This window comes from Saccharomycodes ludwigii, chromosome I (genome assembly GCF_020623625.1).
Source record: "Saccharomycodes ludwigii strain NBRC 1722 chromosome I, whole genome shotgun sequence".
Classification (NCBI taxonomy): Eukaryota; Fungi; Ascomycota; class Saccharomycetes; order Saccharomycodales; family Saccharomycodaceae; genus Saccharomycodes; species Saccharomycodes ludwigii.
This window is the reverse complement of record NC_060200.1, coordinates 1,298,287-1,314,545: the sequence shown is the minus strand read 5'-3', so window position 1 is coordinate 1,314,545 and position 16,259 is coordinate 1,298,287. Positions and strand designations below refer to the sequence as shown.

At 30.8% G+C, this 16,259-nt stretch overlaps 9 protein-coding genes and 1 non-coding gene across 10 annotated transcripts; 4 read left to right on the top strand and 6 right to left on the bottom strand.

Annotated features, from left to right (window-relative positions):
- Positions 1–95: 95 nt before the first annotated feature.
- HAT1 (histone acetyltransferase catalytic subunit HAT1) lies at positions 96–1,304 on the bottom strand (the record flags this gene model as incomplete). The annotated part of the gene is made up of 1 exon (XM_046078433.1): positions 96–1,304. One exon carries the CDS (start codon positions 1,302–1,304, stop codon positions 96–98), a length of 1,209 nt encoding a protein of 402 aa, XP_045936883.1.
- A 338-nt stretch (positions 1,305–1,642) lies between these two features.
- On the top strand, positions 1,643–2,476 carry SCDLUD_000554 (uncharacterized protein; the record flags this gene model as incomplete). Its single annotated transcript, XM_046076699.1, has 1 exon — positions 1,643–2,476. One exon carries the CDS (start codon positions 1,643–1,645, stop codon positions 2,474–2,476), a length of 834 nt encoding a protein of 277 aa, XP_045936882.1.
- Positions 2,477–3,279: 803 nt separating this feature from the next.
- On the top strand, positions 3,280–4,440 carry SCDLUD_000553 (zinc-dependent alcohol dehydrogenase; the record flags this gene model as incomplete). The annotated part of the gene is made up of 1 exon (XM_046078434.1): positions 3,280–4,440. One exon carries the CDS (start codon positions 3,280–3,282, stop codon positions 4,438–4,440), a length of 1,161 nt encoding a protein of 386 aa, XP_045936881.1.
- A 186-nt stretch (positions 4,441–4,626) lies between these two features.
- Positions 4,627–4,698, bottom strand: SCDLUD_000552. The gene has a single exon. It is a non-coding gene; the product is annotated as a tRNA-Glu (tRNA).
- Positions 4,699–5,246: 548 nt separating this feature from the next.
- Positions 5,247–7,136, bottom strand: SCDLUD_000551 (uncharacterized protein; the record flags this gene model as incomplete). The annotated part of the gene is made up of 1 exon (XM_046076700.1): positions 5,247–7,136. The coding sequence occupies one exon, from the start codon at positions 7,134–7,136 to the stop codon at positions 5,247–5,249; it is 1,890 nt and encodes a 629-aa protein (XP_045936880.1).
- A 754-nt stretch (positions 7,137–7,890) lies between these two features.
- On the top strand, positions 7,891–8,976 carry MRL1 (Mrl1p; the record flags this gene model as incomplete). Its single annotated transcript, XM_046078435.1, has 1 exon — positions 7,891–8,976. The coding sequence occupies one exon, from the start codon at positions 7,891–7,893 to the stop codon at positions 8,974–8,976; it is 1,086 nt and encodes a 361-aa protein (XP_045936879.1).
- Positions 8,977–9,969: 993 nt separating this feature from the next.
- SCDLUD_000549 (elongation factor 1-alpha) lies at positions 9,970–11,346 on the top strand (the record flags this gene model as incomplete). Its single annotated transcript, XM_046078436.1, has 1 exon — positions 9,970–11,346. One exon carries the CDS (start codon positions 9,970–9,972, stop codon positions 11,344–11,346), a length of 1,377 nt encoding a protein of 458 aa, XP_045936878.1.
- Positions 11,347–11,700: 354 nt separating this feature from the next.
- Positions 11,701–12,171, bottom strand: CBP6 (Cbp6p; the record flags this gene model as incomplete). Its single annotated transcript, XM_046078437.1, has 1 exon — positions 11,701–12,171. The coding sequence occupies one exon, from the start codon at positions 12,169–12,171 to the stop codon at positions 11,701–11,703; it is 471 nt and encodes a 156-aa protein (XP_045936877.1).
- Positions 12,172–12,582: 411 nt separating this feature from the next.
- On the bottom strand, positions 12,583–14,574 carry SCDLUD_000547 (uncharacterized protein; the record flags this gene model as incomplete). The annotated part of the gene is made up of 1 exon (XM_046078438.1): positions 12,583–14,574. The coding sequence occupies one exon, from the start codon at positions 14,572–14,574 to the stop codon at positions 12,583–12,585; it is 1,992 nt and encodes a 663-aa protein (XP_045936876.1).
- Positions 14,575–15,598: 1,024 nt separating this feature from the next.
- DIB1 (U4/U6-U5 snRNP complex subunit DIB1) lies at positions 15,599–16,030 on the bottom strand (the record flags this gene model as incomplete). Its single annotated transcript, XM_046078439.1, has 1 exon — positions 15,599–16,030. The coding sequence occupies one exon, from the start codon at positions 16,028–16,030 to the stop codon at positions 15,599–15,601; it is 432 nt and encodes a 143-aa protein (XP_045936875.1).
- Between the last annotated feature and the right edge of the window lie 229 nt (positions 16,031–16,259).

Here is a 16,259-nt window from a genome sequence, read left to right as displayed (position 1 = left end):
TATATAGATTATAAACATTCAAAACCTGAACCAAAAAAATCAAAAAAAAAAAAAGGAAAAAAAAATTTTTTTTTAACATAAATACCAATAAAGTCTTATTGATTTTTTGATCGTTTGCTATCTTGATTTTGTTGGTTGTCATCTTTATTTTTCCTCTTATTTTGATGACTATTCGTTACGCAATCAATTACTGATTGATAACCATTTTTAATGTTCAAAAATGCTGTTTGCAATTTATCGTTTCTTGAAGGTGTATCCAATTCTATTAGAGCATCATAATTTTTTTCAAATAATCTTTTTTTTACTTGCAATCTAAATTGAGGAGCGTTTTTGTATAACAAGAGCATTTCCAATAATCTAATAAGTTGTCTAGATTCTAATTTTAAAGTAGGTTTTATTTTATCAATCCATTTTTGAGATATTATACTATTAGAGGCAGTTTTTTTATCAAACTCTATTTGGTCTTGAATACCCAACTTCAATAATAACTTTAAATCATTAACGTCTCTTAGATAATCAAAATCTTCATTTGGATCTTCAACCGTAATTTCTTTAACATTGGCCAGAGTCAACCAATAATTCATCAGGCTAGTATACAAGATTGAACCATATCCTTTGTTTTGGTAGGGTGGAAAAATTAAAAATTGAGAAATTTTAGATCGAATTGGATAATCCGTTGTTAAATTGTCAAATTCTTCGTGACCTCCGTATTTCCAGAATCTATAACATGTAGTATAGCCCAATATATCTTTAGTTTCATTGTTGATTATAAAATAAACATCCCAATTTGTATCATTTTCATCAATATAACTGGCTCCCTCAATGAAAAACAAGGTGAAAATTTGAATTCTTTGGTGTAAAAGTTTAACATCCTTTATGTTACATTTGTAAACACTAATATTTCCATTTTCATCGATCAATTCGCCCAAGGTTGGCAAATCCAAAGAGTCACTTTCAAAGCTCTTAGTCCATTGTAATTCATCTTTAATAACCAAATCATCTTTGGAAGGGAAAAACTCTAATAACATATCTAGCGGTGACTTGCTACCGTCCAATGAATCTTCATCTAATTTTTTAGAGTATTTAACATTAATTAAAGGTTTAAAGGTCTTGCTTTCAAAGGCTAAAATTATTTCTAGATCCTGATATCCAAAAATTTGTTCAGATTCTCCAAAAATTGGATATGTGAACCTAGGATTGAAAGTTACAACTTTGTTGCTTTTTGAATTGACGATCGAAATTTTCGTGCAAGTGTTAGAGGAGCAGGTCCATAACTCTGGTTTTAAAGAGTCCATACTTTGCATTAAGTGTTTTTGCGCCAAGCCAATAATTTTTTTCTTTATTTACCTACTTATTTCTATTATTGACTTTTAAATAATAAATGTTGTGTTAGAAGAAAAAAAAAATATATATAGGCATATATAATGTATTTTTTTTTTTTTTGTTGTTGTTGTTATTGGTGCGCTTTCCCCCGTGGATATTTTGACGTGTAGCAATATCATTTCTGTCTTAAATATACATTTCATTGTTATTTTGCATTAGGATTTACCATGATTATTTGACAATAAAGTGTCTAATAGAAACAGACTTTTAATCACCACATTTTGAACAGAACTATCGAGGAGAGGAAACTAAAGGTAAAATGTCTGAAGATAAAGATAATACGTTTGATTTATTATCTAAACAATTCAACGTTGATGATTTATCACATGATGAAAAAAAAATCAAAAGTAAAGTTCTACTATTTACAAATAATATTTTAACAAGCTGGAAAAAGGGAAAAGATTATGATTTTGTTGTAAGCCTTTCAAACATAAATAAAGATACCGCGAAAAATGCTAAAGTACAAACTTATTATAACACTATCAAAGGAGATTACTGGGTGTGTAGGTATAGCACACATTCAGAAATAAGTGAATCCATGTATAAAGAAAAAATAATTAAATATTTAAATGGATCCAATTTCACCACTGATAATGTTAAAAATGATCTTTGGGAGTTGCAGGATCCTGCCTTTAGAATTAAAATGGAAAAAAACTACATTCATACCATTAAGGATTGTAAAATCCTAGATACCTCTGGCGGTTGGGTTTTAAGTAGAATGCTATATTCATTTGGAAAACCTTTAAATGATAGAGTATTTTATGAATGGGTTTATATAATTAAACCATATAGGGTTACAACGAAAACAATACCTGAGGAACAAAAAGAAGAAGAAATATCATTTGTTATATCACTACCTGCCAAATACAACAACAAAGAAAACAACGATAATAAAAACGCTGTACGTGGTATTTATTGCAGTGTTGAAAGATTAAGTTATAATTACAAAACAAAACAGTTAAAATGGTTGATGTGTACTACAAGTGATGCGGGTGGTTATTTACCAAAATGGCTACAAAACTCCATGATATCAAAAAGTGTTGCTAAGGATGTTCCATTATTCTTAGATTGGGTTGTTAACTATTTAGAATGACTGATGTGTATTTGACTTAATTTAAGAATGTATCAATTTTCTATTGGTGGACATGGAGTTAAGGAACGTATTTTAGCCGTTCGCGTTAATGGGTAACAGAATGTGGGATTAATTTGAACAATAAGAGTAAATAAATAAATAAATAAATAAATAAAAAAAACACTTTGTGAAAAATAACGGTAAGAGAGATATAATTTATGGTGATGTAAAATGCTATCGTATCAAAGTAATTGTATTATATGATTTTATTTTATTAGTGTTGCACTATAATAATAAACAGTAATGAATACTCCACTCTTCTTATTTTAATATATAGCTAATTCGTTTTGTATTTTTAATTCAGCATCACAAAATTAGATTTTATACATTCATTTTTATTCTATTCTGTTCCTTTCAAGTTTTTATTTCCTTACTTTTTTTTTTTTTTTTTTTCTCCAAGAAAAAAGTAAAACGAGCTTGCAATAAATCAAATACTCCACCAAAATATATTTACGCCCCAAAAAAAAAAAAAAAAAAAAAACATCATCTAATACTTTTTATTACAAAATGGGGTAAAAAGGAGAAGCAATGTATATCATATCCCATTATGTGCCAATTATAAAATATCCTTATATATAAATAGTTGGGAATAATTCAAAATTAGAAATTAATATCTTTTTTCCTTCCGTATTATAGCTATAATTTATCACCTATATTAATAAAATAATAATAAAAAAAAGTATCAAACACATCAAATAGAAATTAACAAAAGAAAAAAAAAATAATAATCAATCAATCAATCAATCAAAAAAACGATAACAACAATGCTAAAACTTACCGCAACTAGAACAACCATGTCTATTTTAAAAAATAGCACAAAAACACCTCAATTAAGATTGCTAGCTTCTGCTGCCCCATTTTCCAAAAGATTTACTTCAACCACCGTCCCAGAAACCCAAAAGGGTATGATTTTTTATGAAAATGGAGGCAAATTGCAATACAAGGATCTTCCAGTTCCAATACCAAAGCCAAACGAACTATTAATTAATGTCAAGTACTCTGGTGTTTGTCACACAGATTTGCACGCTTGGAAGGGGGATTGGCCATTGCCAACAAAGTTGCCATTAGTTGGTGGCCATGAGGGTGCGGGGGTTGTGGTTGCTATGGGTAATAATGTGAAGAATTGGAAAATTGGTGATTTGGCGGGTATTAAATGGTTGAACGGTTCATGTATGAGTTGTGAATATTGTGAAAAATCGAACGAAAGTAATTGTCCTAGTGCTGATCTAAGTGGATATACCCATGACGGCTCCTTTCAACAATATGCCACTGCCGATGCGGTTCAAGCTGCCAGAATTCCACAGGGCACCAATTTAGCTGAAATTGCACCAATTTTGTGTGCTGGTGTAACCGTCTATAAAGCTTTGAAAAGCGCCAATTTGAAAGCCGGTGACTGGGTGGCCATTCCTGGAGCTGCTGGTGGTTTGGGTTCTTTGGCTGTGCAATATGCAAAAGCTATGGGATATAGAGTTGTAGGTATCGACGGTGGTGCTGAAAAGGGTAATTTGGTTAAAAAGTTGGGTGGTGAGACTTACGTTGATTTCACAAAAGAAAGAGACATAATCTCAGCCGTTCAAGAAGCCACTAACGGTGGTGCACACGGTGTCATCAACGTTTCTGTTTCTGAAGCCGCTATGACTGCTTCTACCCATTATGTCAGACCAACCGGTACTGTTGTTTTAGTTGGTTTACCAGCTGGAGCCGTTATTAAATCCGAAGTTTTCTCGCATGTTGTTAAGTCTATTAACATTAAGGGATCCTATGTTGGTAACAGAGCTGACACCAGAGAAGCCATCGAGTTTTTTACTAGGGGTCTAGTAAAGTCTCCAATTCATGTCGTTGGATTGAGTGAATTGGCCAAAGTTTATGACTTAATGGAACACAGTAAGATATTGGGCAGATATGTGGTCGACACTTCTAAATGATTCCTTAATAGGAGAAAAAATAAAATTTTTTTTCTTTCTTCCTTTTTATCTCGGTTAAATGAATGAATAAATAAATAAATAAATGAATAAATATATAAGCCTAGGGAAAAAAAAAAAAAAAAAAAAAAAAAAAAATTGTTTTTATTTTATGTGAGATTCAACAAAAAATATCCTTGATAGGAGCATCTCCGATACGGGGAGTCGAACCCCGATCTCCACGGTGAAAGCGTGATGTGATAGCCGCTACACTATATCGGAGTTATCTGAAACTTTCAACAAAACAAATAGAATAATATTAGACATATTGTTTATGTTTGATTAAAGAAACATTTTGTACTTTTACTTGTTTTTACTTACATATATATACATATATTATAGTTTTAACTAGTTGGAATGTGCTAACTTGGTTCTATCATTTTATGTGTGCATTTATACATCATTATCACCATATAAAATACAAAAAAAAAAAAAAAAAAAAAAAAAAAAGAAAAGGGTATATTTTTAAAACTATATAAATATTATTACCCAGTATTCATGAGTCTGCTTCTTTGTGAGAAGTCTCTAGGAAATAACTTGTAATATTAGCTAGTTACAAGTTTTTCATTTTTTATTGTTTTTTCTTTTCTAACAAGTCTTTCAATCAGGTATGCAAAAAAATCAAATAGGTAATTTTTCAAAATAAAATTTCTTGTAGGTGTTTGTTGAACAATAGGTGGGTTATAAATGAACTTTTCCCTAAAAATTAGTGCATTTTTTGAAACGGTTATAAACGGCTTTTTAGCTTTTAGCCTTTATTTTTTTATTTTTTATTTTCCATCACTTTCATGAATAGTATCGTCAAGGTCTCCCTTTTTGTAGAGATTTTTCACCTTTAGGGCATATGCTACAGCAATTTTTTTTACCGTATCTTTGGTTGAGTTTTCAGCCAATGACATATTTGAAGGTTTTAGTTTTTTAGTCTCTAAACTACTAGGTACCATAGAAGTTTTATAATATTTATTCACCGTGCTTTTATTTTTGGGAATATTGTAGACGGGTTCTATTAAAATATCATCACTATGTTTTTTACCATGGTTTTGAAAATCTGCAACCTTTGGTCCAAATTCTTCAATTTTCAGAAATGCAGTACTAATACATTTATCACCCACTGAATCCCTCCTGCATGATTTACTCTTTTTAAAATTTAAAGAAATTACCTTCTTTAACCTAATGGAATGGAACACAGATTTAGTTGAATATGAATCTTCAGGATTACAGTTATCTTTTTTGTTTTTTATATTGTTTTCTTTCTCATCTTTCAAAGTTTCACCAAACTTCAGGACAAAGTTACCCAACCTAACTGTACTAGTTCTTTTAATTTTTTGGAAATGACTTTCCTTATAATTTATGTGATTATTAACTTTTTCATTTTCATTTCCATCTGATTTGTTATCGGTACTACTTTGATTTGAATTGTTATCAGTATTAAAAGGCGAAGCTGATGCCAAGTGTTTTAAACCAGCTGTGAATTTTTCGAGAATATCAAAATGCCCATTTGGTGGAGATAATGCAGTTCGATCATTGTGATTTCCACTGCTAGAAGCCGTCCAATCCTTTTCAATTTCAGTGTAATCTTCTTGGGAACTACTGGTATCACTGATTTTGCCTCCTGATTTTGCTTCATTACTAACCAAGCTGTTAGTAACACAAGTGGATAGTGCACATAAATCTTTGTTAGCAAAAAAAGTTTCTATTTCTAATGAATTATCTGCTTTAGGGATTTCATTTTTGCCAATTTGAAAAAGATTTTCTATATCTTCCATCATTTTCAAGTCTTCGACCAATATCTGGTTCCAATCAAAATCATTATTATCTAAAAGTTTATTCTTTCCCATATCGCTGCCATAAGTTCCATTCAAATTATTTTGATTTCCAAAACCAGTATCGTAACTAACTGCTTTAGACTTAGCACTACAGCAATTTTTTTTTAATGGGCACGTACGATAGCATGAAGCACATGATTCTAACTTACTTTGGATTTGATTTGAGACGCGTGGGCTGGAGTTCTTATCTTCTTCAGATTCAACATGTTTACAAGAATTTAACAGCGATGATGCGCCGGGCTCTAGGCAATTTATTTTCGTAATTACATCGGGACAAGCATTAGTTAAAACATTTGAATCTTTAGATTCCGATATTGAGTATGATGAAACCAGTAATGTGGAATGTTTTTTTGAATAACTACTGTTGTATTCGACCTTTCTGCTAGTTCCGTGCACTTGAGCATTGTAATGCATTTTATCTGGCATGCTATAGGAGTCCTTTTTTTTTGCTTCGTTCACTACACATATAGAATTTGGCAAAAGACACGAATTTTCCCTTTGTGAATTGTGCATGATGCTATTTGTGGGCGTAGAGGTCTGCAAGGGACTTATTTTTTCACCATCATTAGGGTCACTTATTATATTACTTGCATTAATGTTCAATTTTATATTACTTTTGCTCGTTTCAAACTCATCAGCTAATTTAAGGGCAGAAATTGTGGTGCCAACAGGTGAGTTTAAATTTATTATTTCCGAAAAAGAATTTCTTAAGAGTGGTGACTTTTCTTCATGATTAAAACTTTTTTTGGTATTTCCTCCACAAAAAAAATCTTGTTTCTTGTCACTAATATCTAACAACCTAAACGTATTTGTGATGACTTCAGTATTATTCATTATTTTTTATTTTTTTTTTAATTAGATGTAAATATTTTATCGTTTTCCTCACTATATATGTGCATATATATGTTAGAAATCAAAGACAGTAGATATAAGAATGCTTATATTAAAATAACAATAATAATAAAAAGGAACAATGTTTAGTTAAAGGTATTAATTTAAAAGTAGATAAATAAATCACACATATATGATTATTTTATTTAATTTCAGTTGAAATTAGCTTTTAATATATGTATTTACACACTCGATATTATTATTTTAGTAATTTATTTTTCATTTTTTTGTGGCATCTTTCATGTGACACATTTTTTTTTGTTTTTGAGTCGTGTTTTATATTTAGTAATTTTAATTAGTAAAGTTGTTTAACTGGGAAGAGGATGTCAAAGAGTAACGGTCGTCCAGTATATTTAAAGTCTCAAAATTGTATGAGAATATAAAAAGCAGCTATTTTTACCTTTTTAAAACAATCTTAATTTATGCCCGAAGCCCACCATTTAAATTGCATCGGCCGCGATAATCCAAAAAGGGAAAAAAAAAAAAAAAAAAAATAATAATAACAGTAATAATAAAAGCGTCCCCTTAATTGGCACAATAATGCTGGTTGTACCTCCTTTCCACATTATTCCCAGAACTAACAAAGATACCATTTAATTTCTAGTTATTCCACAGTATTTAAATAAGAGAAAATAACTCAATTAAACAAGGACATTTGCAAAACTCTTACTACATTAGTCTATAGAAATATAAAAAGATGAGAAAATCAGCGCATTACACTATAATAACTATAGTTGTGGTAATACTTTTTATAAACTTTTTCCCGAGAAAAAACAATTTATTACTAGAAAATGGTAATAACAGTAATTTTACTAAATCCACAACTATAACTACATCGTCTGATAGCAAGCTTGAAAAGAGCAATGACAAAGATAAAGAAGATGAACTATTTTGTGCAATAAATAATCCTATAACCGGATCTTATATAGATTTATCACAATTGTCTACAACTCCAAATAGTTCGCCGGACACTAATAAGAAGAGAAAAAATGAATTACCACAACAACATAAGTGGCTGGTAAAAGGCTGGGATTACACGTCCAACTTTACGTTGGGAATATGTTCTAGTCCATTAGAGGAAGCTGATGATGATAGTGAAGCCAATATTGAACGTTTAGACAATCATACAGGTGCTTACTATTATGACCCCAAAGACGATTTTACTAAAATTTCGATTGGCGAGGTAAGTACAAAACCAAAATTTGTAGGTAAAAAATTATTGTTAGAATACGACAATGGTGATGTTTGTCCTAATGGTATTGATAGGAAATCTACCCTATTGAATTTTGTTTGCGACAAGGACATTTCACAAGTTGCTCAAATCAGTTTTCTCGGACAATTACATAATTGCTCTTACTTTTTTGAGGTCAGAAGTGTTCACGCCTGTCCTACTTCCAATAAGAAAACGGATATCAATGTTATTGGTATTTTTTTTTTCATATTATGTGTTTTCATTATAGTTGAATATTTTAGGCGTAGATTGAATAAGTGGTTTTTAAAAGCAGCTGGCTCTGGAAATGGGAGTACACTGCCTGGTATCAATGCTAATAGTGTTGAGAGTAGGGCAATCACTCCAAGGTGGGCTAGTATCGAAAGTGAACCTAAATGGAAAACCCTAATGAAAAATGTTTTTGATCGAGCCTTTAACAATAAACCTACACAAGATAGTATACGTTTGCATTCTAATACAAACGAATTTAGTAGAAGTAATGAAGAGCTATTTAGAGATATAGAAGCCCAAAATGACTTGCTAGATAGTTTGAATGTTCAGGATGAAGATTAATTTAACGCCATTCACTCAGCATTAGTTATTATTTTACCAAAGTATTTGATTCCTTGTTTATTTTAAATCTTTATTTTATTTATTGGATATTATTTGTCGGCAGCAACACATAACATGATTTGTTAAAAAAAAAAAAAAAGAAAAAAAAAAAAAGAAAAAAAAAAAAGAAAAAAAAAAAAAGAAAAAAAAAAAAAAAAAAAAAAAAAAGAAAAACTATTTTACACCTCAAATAGGGCTTTGTGATTTTATGTAATATATTTATATTTTTGTATTTAGATTTGTGGCATGTAAATCCGTACATTAACTGTTTTTTTATTATTTTTGGAAAAAAAATAAAACCTTTAAAGCATTTACGCAATTTTCTACTTATGGTAAAACAACTGTACGTGTATAGCAAATAAATAAAAGTGTAACAAAGCCATACTTTAATTTTGTTAATTCTTTCTCCGCCTCACTTCTGCCTGAATTATCTTTAATTCCGTTTAAAACAAAAGCAGAAAAAACTTTGCTTAATAGGAGTTTATGTTTTATTATGAAGAGATATAATCAATATTATTAAGAAAAATGTTATTATTAACCTTTTATTAATCATCAGTACTAATATTATTCTTTCCCATTGTATGTTTTCTTTTACAATTCTCCACTAAACTATTTTTAAAAAAATATTAAACGAATTAAGCCTTTTGGTATTAAGATTTCTAAGGGGGGGAAAAAGAAAAAAATTTTTTTACTCTTGTTTTTTATTTTTCTACTCTTATATTTTCATCTTTTGATTTTTTTTTTTTTTTTTTTTTCTTTTTTCTCTCTGTGTTTAGAAAATATTTTTAATTTAAAAAGATCCTCTACTTTACTATTTAATCAAACTTCTGTCACTTTCAACACTCTTTTTCACAACATGCTTTCTCCACTTCTTTTTTTCTTTTTTTTTTTTTTTTTTTTTTTTTAGAAAAAAGAAGGATAAAAAACCACAAAAACAAATAATCAATTAAAAAAATGGGTAAAGATAAGGCTCACATTAACGTTGTTGTTATCGGTCACGTCGATTCTGGTAAATCTACTACCACCGGTCACTTGATTTACAAGTGTGGTGGTATTGACAAGAGAACTATTGAAAAGTTTGAAAAGGAAGCTGCTGAATTAGGTAAAGGTTCTTTCAAATACGCCTGGGTTTTGGATAAATTAAAGGCTGAAAGAGAAAGAGGTATCACTATTGATATTGCTTTGTGGAAGTTTGAAACTCCAAAATACCATGTTACCGTTATTGATGCTCCAGGTCACAGAGATTTCATCAAGAATATGATTACTGGTACTTCTCAAGCTGATTGTGCTATTTTGATTATTGCTGGTGGTGTCGGTGAATTTGAAGCTGGTATTTCCAAGGATGGTCAAACCAGAGAACACGCCTTGTTGGCCTACACTTTGGGTGTCAAACAATTGATTGTTGCTATTAACAAGATGGATTCCGTTAAATGGGATGAATCTCGTTTCCAAGAAATTGTCAAGGAAACCTCCAACTTTATCAAGAAGGTTGGTTACAATCCAAAGAATGTTCCATTTGTTCCAATTTCTGGTTGGAACGGTGACAACATGATTGAAGCCACCACTAACGCTCCATGGTACAAGGGTTGGGAAAAGGAAACCAAGGCTGGTGTCGTCAAGGGTAAGACTTTGTTAGAAGCTATTGATGCTATTGAAACACCATCCAGACCAACTGACAAGCCATTGAGATTGCCATTGCAAGATGTCTACAAGATTGGTGGTATTGGTACTGTGCCAGTCGGTAGAGTTGAAACCGGTGTTATCAAGCCAGGTATGATTGTCACTTTTGCCCCAGGTGGTATCACTACTGAAGTCAAATCTGTTGAAATGCACCACGAACAATTAGAAGAAGGTGTTCCAGGTGACAATGTTGGTTTCAACGTCAAGAACGTTTCCGTTAAGGAAATCAGAAGAGGTAACGTCTGTGGTGACTCCAAGAACGATCCACCAAAGGCTTGTTCTTCTTTCAACGCTCAAGTTATTATCTTGAACCATCCAGGTCAAATTTCCGTTGGTTACTCTCCAGTTTTGGATTGTCACACTGCTCACATTGCTTGTAGATTTGATGAATTGATTGCCAAGAACGACAGAAGATCTGGTAAGAAATTGGAAGATAATCCAAAATTCTTGAAATCCGGTGATGCTGCTATGGTCAAATTTGTTCCATCTAAGCCAATGTGTGTTGAAGCTTTCACTCAATATCCACCATTAGGTAGATTTGCTGTCAGAGATATGAGACAAACCGTTGCTGTTGGTGTCATCAAATCTGTTGACAAGACTGAAAAGGTTGCCAAGGTTACCAAGGCTGCTCAAAAGGCTGCTAAGAAATAGTTTTATTGCACAGATGTAAAATTTATTTAAGTTTGTATATTGTGTAAGTCTGTTTTAATTTATTTTTTTAATTATATTAAGGTTTGAGGTTTTTTTTTTCGTGGAAAAGAGTGAAGAAATTGCTTGGATCTGTCTTTAGGCGTCGTAAAATTTGTATCTGGTCTTTATCTATTAAGTATCTGGTTGGAAAAATAAGTATAGAGATCATGAAAGTTATTAAATAAATATGTTATTTTTTTTTTAGAAAAAAAAAAAAAGAAAGTGGCAAAAAGGTTTAAGACCTGGTGTTATTTGTTATATATACAGATAGGCAATTTCATCTTTAAATACGCTAATAATCCTTCTATTTACATACTACTTACCAAACACAACTGTTCTGAAGGCTGTAAAGATATTTTCTTTTCTCTTGCCATCTAATTCATCCAAAAGTCTTTGGTAATAGTTTGGATTACCTGCAGGTCTATATAATTTATTACCGACATCATAATATGTTTTGTATTTATTTTCACACAAGGCTTTTAAACTCTTTATTTGTTGATCAATGGAATCAACAGTAAATGTTTCCTTTGGAGTAGCTTGTGCAATTTTTTTCAAAACATCATTTTGTAAACCTAACGGGCTTTTAGTTCTATTTATAATATCCTTAATTTCGGCTAATGTGGGTTTTTTTGGAGCTGGTTCATCTGAGTTAGATATGCCAGCCACTGGTCTGAATCTTTTCAACTGGATGTCTTTGAATGATACTAAATGCTTTATACGTTCTTCCGGCAATTGCTCAATTAACTTGACCAAAACTTTGGCTGATTCCGATATATTTCCAGGCATGGTTACGCTATAAATTTATCTGCTTTCAGGTTGTTATAATTTGTTTTATTTTTAACAAAGTATTTGATCAACTTTTGTTGAGAGACTTTCATTTCAGTTTTAATGGGTTAAAAAAAAAAAAAAAAAAAAAAAAAAAAAATATAAAAAAAACTATAAAATTGGAATGTTTACGTTAGGACAACATCCTGAATCCTTTGGAATACAAAACCAATTGTATGATTACATTAAAGTGCGCTATTAATTTTTTTTAGAAAAAACTTTTTTTATGAGCGCGAATTTCTACGACTAGGGGAAAAAAAAAAAAAAGTAAAGAATTTATATTTTATACGAAAGTAGTATTATAATTCGTTTGATATATATATATATATATATATAGTACATATATAATTGAAAATACAAAATATTTGTTAATCAGTCAGTAGATTGAGAAACAAATGGTGTCAAGTTCTTAGTCGCTTCGTCCCAAGGAATACCGTCATAAGTAATTTCCTTGACGGCTTTAATAATGTCGTCTAAAGAACCTCTAACTTGTCTAGTAGAGTCTCTTTCCCTCAAGGTGACAGATTCGTCCTTAACAGAATCAAAATCAATAGTAATACCGAATGGAGTACCTAATTCATCATTACGGGCATATCTCTTACCAATAGAAACACCAGAATCATCAACTTTGAACGGAATTTGTTGTTTCCTTAAACTCTTGGACATTTTAGAAACAATTGGCTGTAATTCTTTGTTGTTAGACAAGGGGACTAATAAAACCTTAGTTGGTGCAACAGCTGGGGTAAAAGACATAACTGCTCTAGCAGAATCTTCAGGTCTACACCAGAAAGAGTGTTCCAAAACTGAGTAAATTATACGGCCAATACCAAAGGATGGTTCAATAACGTTTGGAGTGAATTCTCTGACATGTTCAGTTCTGGTTTTCCTTTCAAGAGTCAAAAATTTATCATCCAACTCTATTTCACCATCAATACCAGCAACTTTGAACGTAATCTTACCAGTCTCCTTTAGTTCCTTGGCCTTGGATGCTAGTTCTTGTTGGTCTAAGTTGGTCAAATAAGCTTCCACTTTTGGTGCATCCTTTCTAAATTTAGGACCAAATAATTTCTTATTGACTTCTATTTCCCATTTGGTGACTTCAATGGGAGTTTCCAATTTTTGTCTAACAACTAATTTTTCACCAGTTTTCTTGGAATGAACGCTTAAATCATAAGCACTTCTATCGGCACAACCAACACACTCGATCCAACCATAAGATGTTTGCAGTTCAGCATCCCAACAATCAGCTGCATAGTGAGCCATTTCATTAGCCATATGTTGACGGAACCTCAATCTATCTTCGTCAACACCAATCTTAATTAAAAACAAATAGATTCTAGCAATAAAATACCCTAAAGTTTGGTTATCAATCATACCAGAGGCAACTGCCTTACCAATAGTAGTTTCGATTGGAACAGTAGAGCCTGATTGTTGAACTTCCCGTGGCAGGAATTTCAAGCTAATATTTTTAATTTCATCAAAACGTGGATGGGCCTTATTTTCTGGATCAACAAAATGTTCGATTTCGGCCATTAAAAATTCACGAACTCTTAATAGGCCAGAACGTGGAGAAATTTCGTTTCTAAAGGATTTGCCAATTGAGGCCGAGGCAAATGGAGTTTTACCATTATTAAATTCTAATAACTTATTAAAATTCAAAAATTGACCTTGAGCTGTTTCTGGTCTTAAGTAGCCCTTTAATTGACCACTTGGTCCAATAGCAGTTTCAAACATTAAATTGAAAGCTCTTGGAGCTTCTAATTCGCCATTAGTAGCTGGATTGCGAATATCATATTTTACCATTAATTCACCCAATTCTTGACCAGAATAACCATCAATCTTGGCCAAAACCTCTTCATATTCCTTGGCAACTTTTTCATCCAATTTAACAACTTTAATTTCCTTGACTTTCTTCTTTCTCTTTTTTTTTTCTGCATTAGCTTCTGCCTCAGAGTTGGCGTTTTTCAATAAACCTCGAGCTTCTTGATCACCTTTTAATCTACTTTCTAAGACTTCCTCAACCAAGTGATCAGCTCTAAAGATTTCACCTGTCTTGGGATCTTTACACATCCAATCACTAAATTTGTCGACATGACCAGAAGTTTTCAAAACTTCATATGGAGTCAACATGGTACAGTCAACTTCTAGCATATCTTCTTCTAAAATAAAATGTTTTCTCCAAGTATCAACAACATTAGCTTGGAAGGCACAACCTGGTGGACCATAATCATATAGACCGGAAACACCGCCATATAATTCAAATGCTGGTGCATAGAAGAATCTACGTTTTAGAACACTTTCTAAACTTTCTCTGTTGAATGCAACGGCTTTTTTAGCTTCTTTAATTTCTTTAACGCTAGACATTCTTTTTATTTTAACTGTCTTTTTTTTGAGTGTAGTATTTATTTTAGTATTATTAGAATTAATAAACCTTTTGAAAATAGGCCTTATACTTATATTTTGAAACAATAGAAGGCTGAAAGGAGTTTTAGGAAACAACAGTTTGATTTGTTTGTTTTTTTTTTTTTTTTTGTTATTTATTTATTTAATACGTTAGACTTTTATCTCTTAATTTTACGCTACAAAATTAATTTTAGTTTCATTGTTGGACTGACAAAGTTTAATTATTTCCAAGAATGTAAAAAAAAAGAAAAAAAAATTTTTTTCAGTTTCATTTTTTTCTTTGTTGGCATAAAAAATGAAAAATGAAAAATGAAAAAAAAAAAATAAAAAATAAAAAATAAAAAATAAAAAAAAAATAAAAAAATTTCACAAATTTTCTTTCTTCCCGCTTCCGGTTTATAAATATCCTTCGGTATAAACTTAAGCGCTTCTTCGGATTCACAGGTAAACTTTTATTACTAAAGAAAGAAAGAAAGAAAGAAAGAAAGAAAGAAAGAAAGAAAATAAATAAATAAATAAATAAATAAATGGTCAATGTTTGTGTTAGGTGCCTAAATCAAAATAATAATAAGTCTATTTATCATAATTAACTCAAGTCAGTTGAATAATCGTTACTCCCTTTAAGTTTGTATCAAATGTTAACGGTGTTAGAGAATCTTTTAAAAACGGAAAAGAATGTCCAATTTCTAAGCTAATTCTCGTTGGAAATGAAAAGTTCTAAAACAAATAAATCTGAGATTGTTATTAATGATTTAATAATAGACTCCCTACATTTATTTAATAGGAAAAGAAAAAAAAAAGTTTTTCTGCATTGAGTCATACGTCCATTTACCTTCTACTAGCAATAGTTTGGATATGAACGTTTAACTACTCAATGGCTTTTATTTTTTTTTTTTTTCCCCCTCTTGCAATTAATTTATACCATAGCTTTAAGGGTTAGAAACATGGCATTATATAAATGTGGACCTATTGGCAGCAATTTATGTCATTTTTTTCTTTTATAACTGTAATCATAAGGAGACACAACCAAACCTTTCCCTTTCCTTGCACCTCTAAATATCGTCTCTATAATATCTATCATTTCCTGGTCATCATGAATCACAAAATTCATTTTATTATTGTCACCAGTACTAAAATCGCATAAAATATGTTTATTTTGATAAAAAAACATTATTGTCATAGGATCGTATAACTCATACATTTCATTAAAATCAGGAACCTCATCTATATCACACAGATATATTGCTGCAAAATTTTTAACTTTTTCTGCTATTTTATATAAATGTTCATCCATTAACATACAATCTTTGTCATGGTCTCTACCGAACCTAATAACTACTAATCTATCTTGGTCATGTAATATTGCTTGATCTACATGCCAACCGGTTTTTAAATGTGGTAAAAAAACGCTTCCCATTATGAATAAATGCAGATGTGTGCTTTTACATGCATATGAATTGGAAGTAGAATTCTTCGCCAAATAACATTTAAAATTATTTAAAATGTATTTTTTGCTTTTTTTCTTTTTTTTTCTTTTTTCTATGCGTAAAAATATTTTAGAATAATAAAAAGCGTATTAGAAGAAACAAGATAATATTGGTTTAAAAAAAAAAAAAAAAAAAAAAAAAAAAAAAAGTGTGAGGTTT